Consider the following 19,882-nt stretch of genomic DNA (forward strand, 5'->3'; position numbering starts at 1 on the left):
ACTTTCGGAGGTCAAATGACCGTCAGAATTGGAGCCACTATTCTCTTTTCAAGACAACATTTATTCCGGTGGTTTGAAAACGGCCAGAAAATTGCAAAACCACTGGAAAAATGATTTAAACAGCCGAAAGTTGCCGCCGGTAATGAGTTATTTACTTGTAGACGTTGAGGCTTGACAATCCTAATCACACCACTTAAGAGAGAAGATGCCATTAGTAGTAATAATAATAATAATAATATAACAACAACAACAACAACAACAAATGTTTGCATGTTTTACAAATGTTAACTCATATAGGGGTTACAATTAAGCATTACTAAGCATTTTGCATTGATCTCCCTTATTTGCATGGTTGAATATATTTCAACAATATGGAAAAATATATAAGTTTATCATAATAATAATTATCAAGGCCTGGCTTCTATGACATGCTGCAAAGCCATGATACGAGTGAAGGCGCAGCGACTAAAACCTGCTTGAAGAAGTAAGCTTCTCCATTGTTTCTCTGTCCTCTCTTTCCCACCAACATAGGTCATCATCAGAATATCATAAGCTAACTTAATATGCTGCATATCTTTGCTATCATTTTCAGCTATCATCGTATCCACTATAATCAATTTTCCTTCTTCTCCAACAATGGCTTCTCGGCAACGCATTAATATCTCTAAAGCCTTTTCATCGCTCCAGTCATGTAGCACTCGCTGAAAATGGTGAAGGATTATGAAATAATTAGCAGTATTGTATGAGAAATCATTACTTACACGTCCTGCCTATAAATATTGACTCACCGAAAGGAGAAAAGCATCCGCAGGTGGCACAGAAACAAACATATCTCCAGCTTGAAACACAACTCCTTCACCCTCCTTCCCTTCCTTCACCACATGAGGCAAATCATACACAATACACTTCACCGCCGGAAAAGCCTCAACCACAGCTCTCCCCACATTCCCCGTTCCCCCTCCAACATCCACCACCACCTTCACGCCGGAAAACACCATCCCACGTCCCCTCACAACCGCCTGAATCATCGACCTCGTCGAGCAACTCATAGCGTCATCAAATCTCTTACTCAACCCTTCATCCCTCCCCGCCCATTCAAAAAACTTCTCTCCTCGCACCCTCTCAATCGGCAAAGCCATGCCTTCTTCCACAAGATAGGAATCTAAGCCATGCATGGCAGCAAGCATGTCTTCTTCGATGAGATATCTTACAACAGGAGCGTGGCTCTTCTCTGAACCTTCTCTGAGGTAGACTGAGGCGGCAATGGTGAGAGTGTAAGTTTCTTCGTCTGTTATGTTAAGCAGACGCATGTGAGCGAGGTAGCGTAGGATGCGATGGAGAGTGGAGATTCGTGTGGGAGGTATAGTTAACGAGGTTGCAAGCTCTGCTAGGGAGATTTGATGATTGGTGGAGGTGTGGGAGTGAATGGCGTCGAAGAGGCGGAGCTTGAGGGCGCATTTGAGGACCATGGTGTCCACAATGGCTAACATGTGGTTCCATATTAGAGCTTGGGATTGCAGGTCTTCTTCTGCGTGTAAAGCTTCCATTGAAGAGGTTTATAATGAGTAACAAAAGCCAAGTATTTATGCTTGATGGAGAAGCCATGCGAGTGCCAAACGAAAGAATCTAGTGGAGATAAAATGCTTCTAGCTGAATTTGTTGTTAGCTAGAAGTTAGGCGTGGCATCTTTTGTGGTTTAAAAAGACAAAGAAGGTATCTATGGTTGAGTTCACTGGATTGATTCGAGTGCTGCACTGCATTTATTTATTTTTATATATTTAGAAGAATAGCTGTGCAATGCTTTGAGGTGCATGAACAGATAATATTGACTTGTTTTTAAGATGATTTTATATTTTAATTCTATCAAAGTCTACTGCAAAATTTTAAATAAATTTATAATTGAGAATGCAACCACTGCCAAAAACTTAATGTTTCCGCATTAATGTTTCCGCATCAGTTTATAGTGACGGTTGTGAACCGCTGCTATAGATAGATATAGACAGTTGTTTTCCCCGCTGCTAAATTAATTACTAAAAATTTAATTTTTTTACCGTATTATTTTTAGTTGTAATAGTCCTAATGAGGGGATTGTGACTTTGGGCGATCAAGTATTTAATAAGAGTACACGTTTTAGATATCTTGGATCTATTGTTATCAAATTTTTTAAATTAAACGGGTTTTCGGGTTGACCCGGCAACCCGACGGGTCAACCCGAACCCGACCCGCTTCGGGTTCGGGTCAACCCAAACCCAAAAATTCCGGGTCGGGTTCGGATCGGATTTTTGGGTCGGGTCAAATATTGACAGGTCTACCACGTAGTGGGATAAAGGCTTGATGTTGTTGTTGTTGTACATTATTATTTTAAAACTACTGCATAAACTATTTTAAAAATTTCTCATTTTAATATCTCGCGATTTATCCTCTTCCTCTTGTGCCCTAGTTCCCGCTCAGATGTCAGTCTTGCAGGACCGTCTCATTCTCCTCCGACAGCAAAATCGCTCTCAAAGGCAAAATCCTTAATTTCTCCTCCACCCTTGCCATCGCTGGAGGCCAGAGCCGGAAAAGCTTGTGGATTTAACTTCTTCTCCTCCGCCGCTTCTAACAAAAAAGCACTGTGAATGTCTGATTTATTAGTAGTGAATGTTACAAGGAAAATGACTAATTTTAGATGGAATTTCAAAAAAATACATTTATGGTGGATTTATGACAGGAAAAAAATCCGAGCAAAACTCCTTTTCTTTTGTTGAAGTATCTTTTCTCCCCTCATTCTCACCTCATTTCTCTCTCTCTTCACAACCTTATCAATATGAAGTGTATCGCTACTATATACCGCTGCGTATCGAATGACACGACGCATCCTGATTGATCTCAGAACAGTCTGATAACCGCACATAATAATCTCTCTCCTTTGAAAGGGGTTCAGAGAAATTCAAATAAATCCAATACTATTTTTCTCTGTAATCCGAGCTCATTTTATCGGAGATTCTTCCGACAAATCTAGAACCGGAGACCACTTTATCACTTTCATAAAACAGCCATAAACCAAGTAAGACCTGTGAGCAAAAACCCTAGCATAATCCATATCATTGGCAAGCTTGATTAAAACATTAGCTTGATCCAACAAAGTCACCGAAAATTCCCCATATAACTTTAAAATCACGAAAAACCTACGGATTGAATCTAAAGAATGACGTTTAAGGGGAAATCTCCCAACCAACGCAAACTCAAAGGGCTTAGCTAGATGCAAAAATTCCTCTTCTGAAAACCACAGAGATGGCATTCCCCGATTCGAAGAAATGCAAAATTCCGGAAAAACATTCGAATCGACGGAACCAGAAAGAGCATCCTTAAAGGATTTAGGTTGCTTACCCGAAAGGAAACCAGGATCAAGCAATTTTTACGCCATTTAAAGCTTACCGCCGGCAAGGATGGCGGCGCAAGGGCAGAAGCCCTAAAAGGGCGAAACCCTAGCAGACGGAGAGACGGGAGCGAACATTCTTGAAAAAAAAAAGAACATTAGCCTAAGCCCGAAAATTAGGAATGTTGAAATTTATAAATATTATGAATTTCTAATGTACGCACTTAGTATTTTTCATTCAAATTCTACGAAAGCTTATTAGCGTTATGAATTTTCTATAGAAAATTCATATAATTTTTAAAGTGCATTTGATATAATTAACAATATCATGAAAATGGCATGAATGAATAATTTTGCCTATTAATTAGCTGCTGTCCATAAATCCATTAATTAGTTTCATGAACCGTTTAGTATTTCAGCATGTTTCACTTTATTTTCTTGTCTACTTAATTAATAAACTCCCATTTAAAATTATTACAGGTCCTTATTTTTCTTATAAATTTTTATATTAAAAAATTACTTTAATAAGCAGTAAGAAAGTTGTCCCAAAAGAAGCCTAAAATTATTACAGGTCCTTATTTTTCTTATTTAGTTATGAGAAAATTGAATAAGGATAGGCACTTTTACTCCTATTATAATATATAAATCATTAATATTTTATGCATATGATTTCACTGCTAAACAAAAAGGTTTTAGAAAATGTTCTATATATGCTTAAAAAATTAAAGTAAACCCTAAAGGAACATGTAGGTGTTCATCAAAAAACAATTTTGCCTTGAGTGTGACTAGGGGTGTCAATTTCGGGTCACGGGTCGGATTCAAGTTGGACCTGAAACTGACCCGAGTTCAAAACGGGTCGACCCTAACTCGACTCGGTTAGGTAAACGGGTCGGAAATGCGAACCCGGACTCAACCCGGCGGGTTGCCGAGTTGACCCAACCCGGGAAAGGCGGAAAGCTGGTCGCGCTAGGCGAGTACGGGTGTGAAGCAGTCGCGGGGTCGCGCTGCAGTGGCGTGGTCGGGTCGCGTCGCGAAGCGGTCGCGGGGTCGCGCGCGGAACGGTCATGGGGTCGCGCTGCAGCGGCGTGGTCGGGCTGGGCCGCGTCGCGGGGTCGCGCGGCAGTAGCAGGGCCGGGTTGCGCAGGGTCTCGTGAGGTTGTGCGGTAGCGGGGCAGATCCGCGCGAATAGGTTAAAACGGGTTCGCGGGTTGACCCGGCAACCCGTTGGGTCAACCCGAACCCGACCCGTTTTTCAAACGGGTCGTGAACCGCGGACATGCCCCCGCCTTCGGCGGGATTCGAACCCCGCCCACCCCCTCTCTCACGCGCTTCTTCCTTCTGCCAACTAGTCTGAAATGGAAAACTGTTATTTCTGTTACTTTTATATTATTTAACCTATATCCTATTAATTATAAAATCATTAATTTAATTTAACAAAAAATTTAAGTTATATATTCAATAATTTAAGTTATAATAAATTTAAATAATAATTTAAGTTATATATTCAAAAAATTTAAGTTATATATTCAATAATTTGTTATATATTCAATAATTTAACAAAAAATTTAAATAATAAATTTTTTTATTATAATTTAAGTTATTAAATTCAATAATTTAAGTTATATTTTAAAATAAAAATATTTAATTAAACTATGTATGTATAAATATTAATAATTTTACTCCACTTTGATGAGGAGTAAAATATGTCATGAATCAAACTATTTTAAATTTATATATAAAATTGAAAACTTAATTTAATTATTTAAAAACAAATAAATTAAAATATTTCAATTAACTATTAAATAAGTTATTAATTTTATAATAAATTAATTATTAATTTAGTAACTTTTTATATTATTATTTTTTTATCTTTTTATATTATTTTAAAACACTTTATAATAAATTATTGAAGTTATTAGTAAATTATTTATTATATTAAAATTGATTATAATAATTTATCAATTTATTTATTTCCATAAAATTTTTACTCCGCCGAAAAATCTGTCGGAAATTCTGTCGAAAAAATCAATCGGAAAAATTTAATCTTTATCCGCCGGAAAATTCCGTCGATAATGAGCAGTTTTCTTGTAGTGAAGAGATGAAAGGGAAGATTAAGATTTTAGTGGTGGTAAGGAGAAGCTCTTATGATGGTAGATGAAGAAGTTGTCGCAATAAAAAATGAAATATAGAAATAGCACCAATAATAATATTGTTGTCTCCACAACTGACCCCTATCTTCACAGTGAGTGGCATAGAGAAAATGATATCTCTATCCTTATCTTTTATATAAAAAAGGAAAAAAAAAAATATTTGATTTGCCCATTAGTAAGCATATCTTATTATAGTAAAATAAAAGATATTTTATTACCAATAGAAGAGAAGATTACAATCCATCACAAATAGAAGTATGATTTTGTTTATTTCATTATTATTTTTGCATTACTTTGTAGACTCTCAAAGTGTAGACAACTCAACTCATATCTCCTCACCAATCCAATCGGACCTTTTCTTAGTATGACACACATTAGTAAGCATATCTATTAGTATTACTAAGCCATGCCTATCGAAATTTCTTCTCATAATTACTTGATAGGGATTTATAAGACACATCCCATGAGCGAGGATACATGATCTAATAATAATTAGCTGACATGAATAAGGAATTGCTAACTTAACTTGGCTCTGGCCACCCTTTCCATCAGTGGCCAATCGCCCACCGCCGCCTATCATCACCTACTGCTGCCTACAGATGATTATCTTTGTAGCCGTCATCAGTTATCATCCACTATTGCTCACCACTGCACTTACATGCCACTGAATGTAACACCCACTAACCACTTCGAGTGATCATGCACGCATCGGAGATTCAAAAGATTTTACACTAAATTAATTTTACTTCAATTTATACATAAAAATAAATTTCTTGTATGGTGTACTCGAATAATCTTTTATCTTTTCAGCCGCACTTGACATTTATTTTAGATTATATTCTTTTTTCTCTACAAAATTTTTTTCAGCAAATTCAAAAATCCTAATTTTTTTATTAATTTTCAGAAGCAATACCCTTATCAACACAAACCGTGAATGATAGATACTTCAACCAAATCATTAAGCTTTCTTATAAATTGAGTAGTAACAAATAGGAACTTTCCTAAGATTGTGACAAATACTGACAAATTCTTTCACCAATATTTGCCTAACCAACAACTTGAATCGCATAAACTAAAAAGTTTTACATATTCTGAATTGACCCCGGTTCAAACTAACTTATGACAGCCATTTTGAACCATGAACCGGCGAATGCTCTGCATCAGCCTATCAGCCGGTTCAGACCGTGGTTGAAAGGTGAAAAACCCATGCGGTTGGCCGTCAAAATTTATCACCTCGACCGGCTTACCCCATTCCTTCAACCTCTCAGCATACTCCACCGCTCTGTCCCTCAACAAATCCTCTCCCCCGACCACCACCAGCATCGGTTCAAATTGAACCTCTCTTAACTCCGGTCCACCCGGTCCAAACGGGTTCGAAATCGGATCATCGGTCGTCGACCCGACCGGCATTGCCAGCCTCCAGAACCTATCGTTAACCTCTAAATTCAAAAAGGCATCAGGAGGACAAGTCGCCTCAGATCTCGTGCGCTGGGTCCCACCGAAGAACGGCATCAGTAGAACATATCCCCGGATCGAAACCGGTTCGAGTTCGGCCCGGCCGAGATCTGAACCGAACCGAACCGCGAGATGGTGCGCGATGTTCCCACCGGCCGAGTCGCCGGAAACAAAAACAAGAGAGAAATCCCCATCTTGAAGAAGGGGATTGGGATGTGAAGAGAGAGCTTGGGATCGGAGCCAAAGGATGGAGGAGAAGGAATCGTTAATGGCGGCTGGGAGGCGATCTTCGGGTGCGAGACGGTAGTCGGGGGAGACGATGATTGCGCGGAGATCTGCGGCGAGGCGGAGGCAGTAGTTGTGGAAATTGGGCCAAGTGCGGGATCCGATGCAGAAGCCGCCGCCATGGAAGTAGAAGAAGATGGGGAGCTTAGGGGGGTCGGTTGGGAGGCGGTGGCGAGGGCGGTAGAGGCGGAGAAGGAGGTTATGATTGGCATCAAACACGGCGTCGGCGAATTCTATGGATCCATCGTCTTCGACGGGCATGATGAAGCTTGGTTCGGTGCTTCGAAGGATGGAGCCGTCGTTGAAGACGCGGAGGACGCCGCGGCACTCTTCGACTACGAAGATTTCAGGTGGTTGGTTGGGCGCGGAGGAGGAAGACATGGTGCTGTGTTGGGTGGGACGGGACCAGTGGTAGCAGGGTGTCAAGGTTTATTTGTAGTTGGAGGAGAAATTATTATAATTTAATATAAATTTTTTGAACTAAAAATTTTATATTTAAAATTATTTAAAAAAAATATTAAACTGACGATTTTCTTATTGCTTCTTAAATTAGTGTTTTTATTAATTTTTTAATAGAAAGCTGATTTAAGAAGTAATAAAAAAGGTATCCCAAATAAAATTTAAAGATTTCACAAATTTGCCACTTTTAAAAAAATTTTGGACTAAAAAGTTATTGTAGAAAGCAATACAAAAGTTGCCCCTAACGAAACCTTAGTTCTCAATATAATCGAGTGGTCTTCGACATCCTACCCAACCCAATATTAAAGGAAATTTGAGAGGAGAAAAAGAGGAAGAAAGAAAGAGGAGATGTTACAGTCGAAATTTTGTTATCATAATGCATGGGAGATGAAGAGTCATGAGAGATTTCAAATGTTAACTGATGATTATGGTCAATTCAACAAGTAATCCTAAATGTAAAAATAAGAAACATAACTTTTGTATTATAAAAAGCGAATCCTTGGTTACGTAAGTGTATGCTAGTCGCCAATGCTCTCTTAAAAATCCACAGCTGAACATTAAGGTTATGTTTGGGATAGTTTTCTTATTGTTTTCTATAATAATTTTTTTAAAAGAATAATAAAAAAACAGTGGATAAAAGATGCCTGAAGGGAAGCCATAGCCTTTATTTGGGACAACTTATATTTTTCTATCTTTATTTTCTAAAATTCTTTTATCAACCAGAATTTCAAAAATGTTTTTTTTTTAAATAATTTTTTAAAGCAAAAGTTTAGCTATGTTCCAAACTCTATTTTCTACTAATTATTTTTCATACCACAAAATTGTTTCAAATGAAACCATAATTAAACACTTTAAGAAACCAATTGGCAGATCAAACAATCTCCACATTTTATGAGCTTAGCAAAAATAATATTTAAACAAAATAAATAAATAAAAAAACCCAAAAACGCCCAATTCCAAATTTTTAAGGCTTTAAAATATCCAAATTTTAGCTAATATTAATTATTTTAATATATAACTAATATTCAATATTTAATCACACTACCTAAAAAATATATTCTCTAGGGTTTCGTTTGTGACGACTTTCTTACTACTTCTTAAAACAATTTTCTAGCATAAAAAATTTGATTTTTATATCAAAAAACTGTTTTAAGAAGCAATAAGAAAATCATCCCAAACTAATGCTTTGTCTGGGACGACTTTCTTACTGCTTTTTAAAGCAGTTTTCTAGTACAACAATTTTAATTTTTATAATAAAAAATTGCTTTAAGAAGCAATAAAAAAGCCGCCCCAAACGAAGCCTAAATCTAAAATCATATCTACAAAAGCTGAACATCAAAAATAGTTATTTTCGATCAACATCGACCACCCACTTGATGAAATAAACAAGAGAACAAACATAAGAATGTTGGCATGTTGTGCCGCCCATCAAAATAAAACAAATTGTTCGAACTATAATATATTCCTGAATTGAAGTAGGAAAAGTAATGGAAAGTGATATAAGAAATAATGCAATGGATGTTATGTTGCATATTTAATTGGTTAACATCAAATGCAATGATTGACAACATAAAAAAGAGAACAAATTTAAGAGCTCCTCATAATTTTGTGTGTTAGAAATAGGAAATAAAGGATCAAAATAGAGGAATATTATTTCATTCAAAGTACAAAATAGCATCATCAAAAAAAATTCTTTTGTTATTTTATCTTTATAAAGTTATTGTATGTTAATTATTATCATGATTGGGGAAATCTAATTTGATTGGGTTATTCAAATCAGTTTAGTTCATAATAGTTTATAGAGTATTTTATTTTCTTGTTGTACATATATAAATAAAAGAAGTTCATAAGAGAAATGTCGTGATTTTTATGCTAAAATCTTCAAAAGACAAAAGGGAATGCCTCAATCAAAATAATGTACTATATAAAGGGTGAGAATCATGGTCAAGAACCAGCGATCGAGCAAAAATGGTAGGCATTGGTGACCGAGCAATGGCGGACAAGCTACAGAAGTTAGACGATGGAATTTAGATGATGATTGTGCAATTACAGTCAAACAATGACAAATATGATAAAATATTTAGATAATGATGGTTGAACAATGATAGCCGAGTAATAATGATCAGACAATGATAGTTATTGATGATGATCTTTTACATATAAGTGTGTGAACAGAATTCTAGAGTTCTTCATTTCTCTAAAGTCTCTCTAATTTTAGGTCAATGTCTCTTTCATGTGTAGAATGAGAGTTTATTTATAATATTATTATAAATACTTTTGTAATTTTAGTCAAAATCTCAAAATATGCCATTAAATGGCCCATGTTGTTATTTTTTAATATTTAAGTACTTTAATAATCTCAAAATTAAGCGAGCTTAGGCTCGTTGGATTTCCTTCATTGAAATGGTTATTTTGACTATAAGAACACAATATTCAAAGATCATTTGGGCATTCACTTAATATAATGAAATCACAACTATACTCAAGCGCTTGATTTTAGCTCATTTAGATTCAAAACAAAACACTTTGGCCTCATTTGACTCATTTTGTCAAAATGTTAATTTTTGTTATAAATTTGCTGAAATTAGAATTTGAACATGCCTAAATTTTATCATAAAAGTTTGCAACTCAAATATTACAATGAAATTTATGCTTAATCAAGTGGATCTCTCAATTATATATCATTTATCAAAATTTTTTAACATCAAAATACTATGTGATCTAAAAATAGATTTCGTCTTTACAAAAATTTATGGCAAAATATTATAATTTAAGAAAATCATAAAGCGCTATCAATCTCTAGATATCAGTGTGAATCTGCCCTAAAAGCTTTAAATTTAGTAAAATATATTATCTATGATAATTTTAGTCTTTCATAGAGTTGGTGGTCAATTGAAGCAAAATTTGCTGAAAATTTTTCATAATTGCTTGAAATTGGTCATAAAAACTCGACCAAAATATTTATTTTTAATAAAATGTTTAAAATATATTTTTCTTTTTGCAAAAAAATGCTAAAAAAACTTTAAAATTTTTTATAAGCTCTATTTTTTTTTTGTCTCTTAAAAGAGGCTTTACACTATCCTACATAGGTGGTACATAGTTCCTAGTTCTCAAGCTCTACTACATTTTAAAGAGGCCTAATACTATCATATATAGATAACAAACTTGAATACTTCTCTACAAAAAGCCCTAATATTATCTTGCACATGCATAGTTATGGATGATACCCGAGATTTATAATCCTTTCTGTAGGGCACCGATCTTCCTCTTAAAAAATAGTTGATTCTCATTTTTTTTTTATAATTGGATATGTGCGGAGATTTTTAAACTAATTTTTGGGATCCAATTTCTATTTTTTTCTTCAACATAGTAAATTTTTCTAGCCCGTGTCCCGCCAAATCCACCCGTAAGTAAAATCATATATGATGAGATGATGGGTTAAATATTTCAAATATTTCCTCACATTCTCACTCACTTAAGGGAGACGAGCTATAATTATTCTTAAAATAGGTATTTAGAAATTAATTGAGATTTATAATGATTCGATCCAGTGCAAATTGATCTGTTAGATATATTCTTTCGGAATCGATTTAATTTTTGTAAAATTTAATGGAATATATAACTAAATGTAATTTTAGAGTCATTCATTCAGATAGAAAATGATTTTATCATGTATTAGCCAAATTGGGCCGCACTTCATAGTGGTTTAGGCCTAAGACTTTGACCTAGGCTAGCTTATGGACACTAAGGCCCAGCCCACTAGGATGCTGTTTTAACTAGGAGCATTTTTTCTAACGCAATAAAACCATGAATTCTTTTTTAGGGAGAGTTAATTCAGGTTTATGGGTTGGGTTCATTTTTTTAACCTAAAAATGATCCGACATAAATATAGTCAATTCAATTAGTTTATTAAATGAGTCAAAAATTTCAACGATAATTAGACTCGACCTAACTTGAACCCAATCTGACACACCGGGAAGAATATTTAAGTTATGTTGGGTTAGTACAAACCTAATCTGAAACGGACATGTTATAAGTTTAGATAAGCTTTTCATTAAGATTTTGTTTAAGACAGCTTTCTTATTATTTTTTAAAACATGTTTTTAGTACAAATTTTTCTTAAACTTAAATTTGTTTAATTAGAAATCTGTTTCAGAAAACAGGAAGAAAATTATCCAAAACGAAGCCTAAAAATGAATTAAATATCTAAGTTCATTATTATTTTTAGATTGATCTGAGCTCGATCGAATTTATTTTGACTCAGTTACACAGACTCGAACCCTACCCGAATACTACACAAGTCAAGCCAAACCTAAAGTTTTTTTTGCATCAAACTCGAATCAGATTTTCATGTCAATCTAATATTAACACCTCTAACTTCTCTATCAAATACAAACTTTTGACCATCAATGTGGGCAGCTTGCGGTCGTTCTCTCAAATTAATTAGCTAAAAAATTACGTTGTTCTCTTTGGTTTCTTTGTTGAATGTTTTGATTATCAATTAAGAGGTATGTGTGAGTCCAAGCATTGTCTTTTAATTCTCCCGAAAAAAAAAAGCAAAATTTTAAAATGACATTATGTATAAATTTAATTATAAAAAATTGGAAAAAAATAAAATTTATCAAAATAAATCTAGTGGCCAGGTGGTGGCAGAGAAGTCGTGAATTTCTTTTTTTTTATTTTTTTAATTTTCTTAATGTTGATTATATTAAGTTTACCAATTAATACTATGTTAGATTTTTTTTTCTTTTTGAATTGCAATTTCAAAAACACGATTTTTTTGGTTAATAATAATAAAAAAATTTTAAATTTTATACTAGAAAGCTGCCTTAAGAACCAATAAAAAAACCCGTTCCAAACGAAGCCTAAGACAAACACATAACATATTCAAGATTTAAATCAAAGACCTCTAATTAATTGGTAGTCAAATTCATAGCTAAAAGATCAAAATGAGCTGCATTTAAGAATATGGCGCTTTAGAGAAAGAAGAGTTAGAAGTGAATCCGGGCCAAACAAAAGGAATCCCCGTTTGACGAGCGGGCTTCCACCATATGGAAGATCAAGTCGCATAGTGGTAGGCGACTAATCTGTCTCATAAAATATTGCTCCAACATAGACATAATAATTACACACTATAAGCCCTTAAGTGCGATTTTTTCCATCCCACAACGAAAATATTATGCATTGCTATGATAGTGAGGGGCACTAAGACTTAGATTTTGTTTTCTTTTTTAAGCTTAATCTTATGAAGATTGTGACTAAAGTTTCGTTTCTTACAGATTTCTTATTGTTTTTTAAAGTAATTTTTTAATATCAAAATTTTTAGTTAAAAAATTTGTGTACTTCAAAAATTGCTTTAAGAAGCAATAAGAAAGCCGTCCCAATCAAAGACTAAGGCTTCATTTGGGACGGCATAAAATTTTTCTTACTAAAATTTCATTTTAAGAAGCAATAAAAGAGCCGTCCCAAACAAAGCCTAAGACTTTGTTGTTTAGGATGACTTCTTATTATTTCTTAAAACAGCTTTTTAGTGTTATAAAGTTGCTTTTAAAATTAGTAAGAAATCTGTCTCAAGTAAGAGAGTTGTTTTAAGACTGCATTTGAGACAATTTTCTTACCCTTTTTAAAATGACTTTTTATATAACATTTTCTAATTCAAAAAAAGTTTGAACTAAAAAATTATCTTAAAATGCACACAAAAAATGTCCCAATAACCTAAGCTACTTGATAAGGATGAAGAAGTGGCAAACATGAATCCTTACACGTTAAGCTAGGTGATAATTATTGGTCAAAAAGTAAGAGAGAATTTTCAGCTAACTTTGTTAGACTACGGCTCCTTTAATTTTCAACCCTAAACTAAATTCAAAAATTCAAACTATTAAGAATTCAGCTGAAGTTTTTTTTTTCTATGGCATTTCTCTTTGTTTCAGTATACCGATCATTATTTACTTTGATATTATTTTTTTATATCTTCCTGTACACTGATGATACTGGTGGTCCGGGACCTATAGTGCTGGTTGCTGATAGGCTCACCGAGGAATTAGTTACTCCGCTAAACACCTCCTCTACTGGAGTGGCAGTAGGGAAGATACCCCGTTCTAAAAAAAAACTAATAAAGCATGCGCACCTTTTAGAACAGTTGATATTTTTTTCTTTGTCATTAGGAAAATCTCATTCTAATCATAAGATTCAACTTCACATTCTTCTTCATTATGAACATTCATAGTCATTTCTTTTGCTTTCTTCTTCATTGAGATATTTCATTTCTTTAACCTATTTTCTGCTCACAAAGTAACAAACTAAGCAATAAATCCCTAAGTTCAATAGGTTTTTAGTTGTTACAATGAAACAATCCTATTTTTCTTTGTTACTTTTTTCACATAGTTACTTACATGTAACCATCATATTTAAGAGCACAAAAAAATAATTTAAACATTTATAATTAAATTATGCAGACTAATGCTTCGTTCTAGGCAACTTTTAGCTGCTACTTTTAATTTGTTGCTTTCAAGAAAATTTTGTATTTAAAAAGTGTTTTAGAAAGCAATAAAAAAATTGCCTCAAAAGAAACCTAAAACTAATGTGGTGACCACTCAATATATGTTATAGCCATGATACAATCATCTACAGCTTTCATATGATGAGAATAATTTGTTTCAACTAGATGTTATATATGAAATATAGTAGTTTAAATAAAGGTTGAAATGCTTATTTTATAAAAAATAATAATAATTGTTGCGTCCTGGAGTAATCGCGACGGTAGAAAAATATATAGTTTAATGTCTTAGCATTGTACGAATATTCAGCACACAAGCAGATAAGAGAGAGGGTGAAGCGTTCATTAGAGACACCAGAGTTTTTACGTGGAAAACCCCTAAGAAGGGAAAAAACCACAAGGCCTATCAGTTTGAATGAATCCACTAGTATTTGCAATCGATTACAAATGAGACCCTTCCTTAGGGGAAGGTCTTGGTTTGATGTCACAAATGTACATCATATATAGCGCATTACATGGTGGGAGTTACATATACATGTTTGTTTGGTCGGCAGGACCATAGTCGATAGGTTGGAGGCCAGAAAGATCGTTGTCTGGCGATGTAGGTCGGAAGGACCATTATAGGTGACGGAGGTCAGAAGGATCATAATCGACAGGAGACTGGGGTCCGAAAGACCATAGTCTGTTGATGGAGGTCGGAATGACCATAGTAGGCAACAGAGGTCGGAATGACCATAGTCGGCAGGAGACCGGGGTCTGAAAGACCGTTGTAGTAGGGCGGTACTCTAGTAGAACTCCGGGAGTCAGGTAGTGGCCCAGTAGAAGTCCAGGCCTCAGGTGGTGTTCTGGTGGAACAGAGAGCCTCAAGTGGCGGTTTGGCGTAAGTCCGAGCCTTAGGTGGTGTCCTGGTGAAGTACATGGCCTCAAGCAATGGTACGGTGGAAGTCTGGGCGTCAGGTGGTAGCCTGGTGGAGCATAGGCCCTTTAAGCAATGGTTCGGCGGAAGTCCAGGCCTCAGGTGGTGGTCTGGCAGAAGTCTAGGCCTCAGGTGGTGGTCCGACAGAAGTTCAGGCGTCAGGTGGTGGCCTGGTGGAGCATAGGGCCATAAGTGGTTGTCCGGTGGATGTGAGGGCCTCAAGTGGTGGTCCAGTGGAGCAACGGCGTCAGACAGTGGTCCGCCGGACGTAAGGGCCTCAAGTGGTGGTCCGGCAGAGCAACGACGTCAAGTGGTGGTCCGACGGAGGTGAGGGCCTCAAGTGGTGGTCCGGCGGAGCAACGATATCAGACGGTGGTCCGGCGGAGGTGAGGCCTCAAGTGGTGGTCCGGCAGAAGTTTGAGCCATAGGTGGTGGCTTGGTGGAGCACAAGGCCTCAAGTGGTTGTCTGGCGGAGCAACGACGTCAGGCGGTGGTCCGGCGGAGATGAGGGCCTCAAGTGGTGGACCGGCAAAAGTCTGAGCCACAGGTGGTGGCCTGGTGGAGAAAAAGGCCTCAAGTGGTGGTCTGGCGGAGCAACGACAGCAGGAGGTGGTCCGGCGGAGGTGAGGGCCTCAAGTGATGGTCCGACGAAGGTCCGGCGGTGGTCCGGCGAAACTTCGGCGGTGGTCAAGGAGGAGCTTCTTCATTCTCTTCTCTTCTTCTCTTCTTGCTTCCATCCCCTTTCAAGAGAAATGAGGGGTCTATTTATAGATTTTTGGAGTGGCATGGCCTGTAAATAGGTGAGAGATCAAGGGTAAATGGGGAGTGGTTGGTGGACGGCCAATATTGAATCCCTTGATCATGGACCGTTTGTCGGGCATTTGGAGGCCTTAATGATTTCAAAATTCAGTGATCTTGGGCTCGTTGGATTTGTCTCGTCGAGCCGCTCGATTCGGCTATAAGCTAGTCATATTTGGAAATCGTTTGGTAACTCAAACAGTGGTACGAAGCTTCCAAACGCACTCCGGGTCCTTTATTTGGACTTGTTTGGGCTTGGATTGAGTCGAATTTTGTGTCGTTGGGTTCGTATTTCCAAGACGTTCAGTTCGACTATAAGTTTGCTGAAATCGGAGTTGAGATGGTCTCCGAATTAATTTTTGAAGTTTCCAACTTGATTTTGCACCGAGATTCGCGCCCGATCAAAATAATTTTTGACGATGTATCAATAATATTATCCAAACAAAGGAGAAAAAGAAATGGAATAACCCAGGAGCAACTCTCTCTCTCCTTGGTGGACAAAATAACTAATTGATGTAATTGATATGATTACAATGACAAAGTTATGATTCAAATCCAAAGAAAATCATACAATATAATCTAGATCATATAATTTAATTTAATAGAAATGTGAATTATTCAATAATTAGGATTTATGATTTAATTTTAATATAATTATTTGTGTGTTTGAGTCAATATGTACTTAAACAATTAATTTTAATATAATTATTTAAACTTTCTCACATGTTGAATTTGTTTGACAGTCACTCTACGAAGATCGAGCTTTCCGCGAGATGTTCCATATTTTATTTTTTAGACTTACACATTTTCGTTTTCACTTTTCCTTTGAGGATGCTATTTGTACTACTATATGTGAAAAATATCAAGACTTACAATATATATGGATTGAGCCTACGAGAGTTGAGAGAAAGAGATAAGAGATTAAAGCTAAAAAATTGTCTTTAATTATCTAGGTTTAAAACAAGCACAATTACCCAGTTAGATAAAAAGGAAGAGAGAGGCAAACGAAGCTTAAAAAAATGTAATAGAGAATATTTGTCACATAATTTAAAGGGATGTCTCTAGGACCATATTTTGGCCAAAACTCCAGTCGAAGATTTCGCCCCCAAGCCGAACCCCTCTCCTCTCCAGTCTCCTTGAGTTGCACGCCCTGATATTCTTCTCCAGCCGTCGGACTCGTCCATCTCCTCTACCCTAGTCATCGGCTCTCCACTTTGCTCTAGGTAAATTCCCTAACAAAGTGCTCGATAATCTCCTATTATTAATGCTTTGATGCTCATCCAAACACACATAGAAAGATTGATGTATTCTTCTTGTTTGTAAGGCTAGAGAGGGACTTGAAGCTAAACATGAATTATGGAGGTCAACCTTAGGGGTTGTTTGGTAGAATCAAGGATTTCATTTAAGTAGGATTCGTAAATCCTTCAAATCCGAATTTACGAAATCCTGAGGGGTTAAATCTTGAGAAATGTTTGGTAACCTTCATGAGAAAGCGGGTATCATACTAAGAAAATACATATATGATTTTTTATATCATATTATTTCGCTATCACTTTTAATAATAAATATTATTCTATACATAATAATCCCCAATGTGCATGGATGTTGTATATGAAAAGTGGGCAAGTTAATGCTAATGCTAAATTATTTTTGATGGTGTAAAAGAGAGGTCTACTTGACATAAATTCAAAAGAAGAGTTTCACATTATACTGCTTCCATCTAATCATAATTGATTTCATATTTCCAGAGACAAGGACTCAGAGATGACACTCATAGTATTGTACCCCTTCAACAAAATGATTTGCATCTTTAGTAAAATCAAGATAATTCAAGGTCACTCTCAATCAATTAATCAACAACTTTATTACTAAAACTCAAGGAGCGCCAATATTGTTTGATCATTATATTCAAATATTTGTATTTTCATCATGATAAAATTTGATAATAAATTTGTATCGATAATTTTACCATTACATATATCATTCTTGGTATATATCTCACAAAAAGAGAGTGTCTAAAGTGCTTTTAGAGAATTACATACATGATCAGATGTTGTTAGAGGAAGGCAGAGGGGGAAGGTATATGGCTTGGCTTCGCAAGACTATGCTTATGAGGGCAGTTCATCCACCTCAGCATTTTATGATCCTAGTCGAGCTGAAGAAAGTGTAAGCAAGAGAGTTGCATCATTGACGAGAGAGATAGAATATATGAGAAAGGTTAAAAATGAGATGCAGGCAGAGCTGCAATCATATAGAGATGAAAATCAAAAGAAGAAAGTGCAAGAGCAGCCACATGCATCACCAGACAACGAGGACACGGAGGATGATTAGTACTCTTATTTGTTTGATGAACTTATGATGAACTTATATGTGAACTTATTTGGTTTAAAGATTTGGTTTGATGAACTTGTTGTGTGAAATCAAATTCTTTATTTGTTTATTTGGTTTGATGAGTTAATTTATTTTGATGAGCATTGTAGAATTTATAATAGTTGTGATTGATTCTAGTGGCGTGTTGCCAATATAGTGGCGTGTTATACATATTTGTGATAATTGTTATCTATTTTGTGTAGGTTTAGAGTTTATGATAAAAATCAATAAAATAAAGGGGAAGCTGTCAAATTTTTTTTTCAATTGCTACAGGTTTTCGGCGGCCAACCGGCAGTTTGGCCGCCAGAAACATCGATACCGTACGGCTAACATAGCCGCCAAAAGTTCACTAAAGCTGTCGGTAATTTCCGGCCGTTTACTGATGATTGTTGGCAGTTATCCATCGATAATCCGGCGGTAATGCCGCCTGTAATTCCTGTGGTTCTGACAGCCGGTAAGCCGCTAGTGATTAACTGCGATTTACTGGCGGTCACCGGTGGTCAACCGACGATGATCTGACGGTTTGATTGTCGGTAATACTGGTGGTTTTCATAGCCAGTACGCCGCCGATAACTAACCGGCAGTCACCGGCGTTAGCACCGTCAGAAATTACCGGTCGTTTCCAACACCGGAAAGCCGCCGGTGATATAAACCTTCGAAAATTGGCCGTCAGAAACAGTTTCCTACGCGGTTTATTCCAGCAGTTTTAAAACCGCCGGGAAGCCGCCAGTTTGTTTTAAAACCACCGAAAATCTATCACTAATCGTCGGTAATGCCTGAATTTCTTGTAGTGATAAATGTCTTTTCCGTAATCTATCATATTCTTGCTTATCAATGCTTATTACTATGAATGTTATGTCAAGCTGTAAATATGAAGAAGATATGGGGCAAATTCGGGGTACTCCATCAGATAGCTCTTGTTGATCCCCTCGATCATACAATATTTGCCAATTATTTATGTTCCCAAATGATGTTAGAATTAAAAGATCTTGGGCTCATTGGATTCGTCTCGTCGATCTGCTTGATTCGATCATATGCATGCTATATTTGAATACCATTTGGTCATCCAATTTATGCTTTGAATCTTCCAAATGTGCTTCGGGTTCCCGATTTGGACCCATTAGGGCTCAGATTGGACCAATTTTGATGTCATTGGATTTGTTTATTTGAGACATTTAGTTTGACTATAAGTTTGCTGAAATTAAAGTTTGGATGGTCCATTATTTACTTTTGGAAGTTTTTTACTTGGATATGCCTCAAAATTCGTGCCCAATCAAGACAATTTTCAGCGACATATCAAGCAAATAAATAAAACATTTTCTTACTAAATTTTGTTGATAAGTGAAACATTATGTTTTAAAAAAATGAAGCATTATGCATACAAGTTTAATTAACTAATATTATATTTTATATGATAAATAAATTATATAAAATTAATGTTGAAATTATAAACATCATAGATGATGACTTCTTAGGAATGATGATCGCCGAGGTCCAATTTTCTTGTTATCTCATCTTTTTAGGGATTGAGCGGTGTGGCTCATTGATTTATGGACGATAAGTTCTTCCCCCGCTGCTCGTGCTCGAATCCCATA

The 19,882-nt window shown here is 36.0% G+C and overlaps 2 protein-coding genes across 2 annotated transcripts; both read right to left on the minus strand.

The window, feature by feature from the left end:
* Positions 1 to 407: 407 nt before the first annotated feature.
* LOC110098946 ((RS)-norcoclaurine 6-O-methyltransferase-like) lies at positions 408 to 1,469 on the minus strand. The gene is made up of 2 exons (XM_020825911.2): positions 789 to 1,469; positions 408 to 701 (listed from the first exon to the last, which is right to left on the minus strand). Exons 1-2 carry the CDS (start codon positions 1,467 to 1,469, stop codon positions 408 to 410), a joined length of 975 nt encoding a protein of 324 aa, XP_020681570.2.
* Positions 1,470 to 6,449: 4,980 nt separating this feature from the next.
* Positions 6,450 to 7,674, minus strand: LOC110098863 (probable carboxylesterase 15). The gene has a single exon (XM_020825807.2). The coding sequence runs from the start codon at positions 7,627 to 7,629 to the stop codon at positions 6,616 to 6,618; it is 1,014 nt and encodes a 337-aa protein (XP_020681466.1). The 5' UTR covers positions 7,630 to 7,674; the 3' UTR covers positions 6,450 to 6,615.
* Positions 7,675 to 19,882: the final 12,208 nt, after the last annotated feature.

The sequence above is a fragment of the Dendrobium catenatum genome, unplaced genomic scaffold, assembly GCF_001605985.2.
Source record: "Dendrobium catenatum unplaced genomic scaffold, ASM160598v2 fragScaff_scaffold_249, whole genome shotgun sequence".
Lineage (NCBI taxonomy): Eukaryota > Viridiplantae > Streptophyta > Magnoliopsida > Asparagales > Orchidaceae > Dendrobium > Dendrobium catenatum.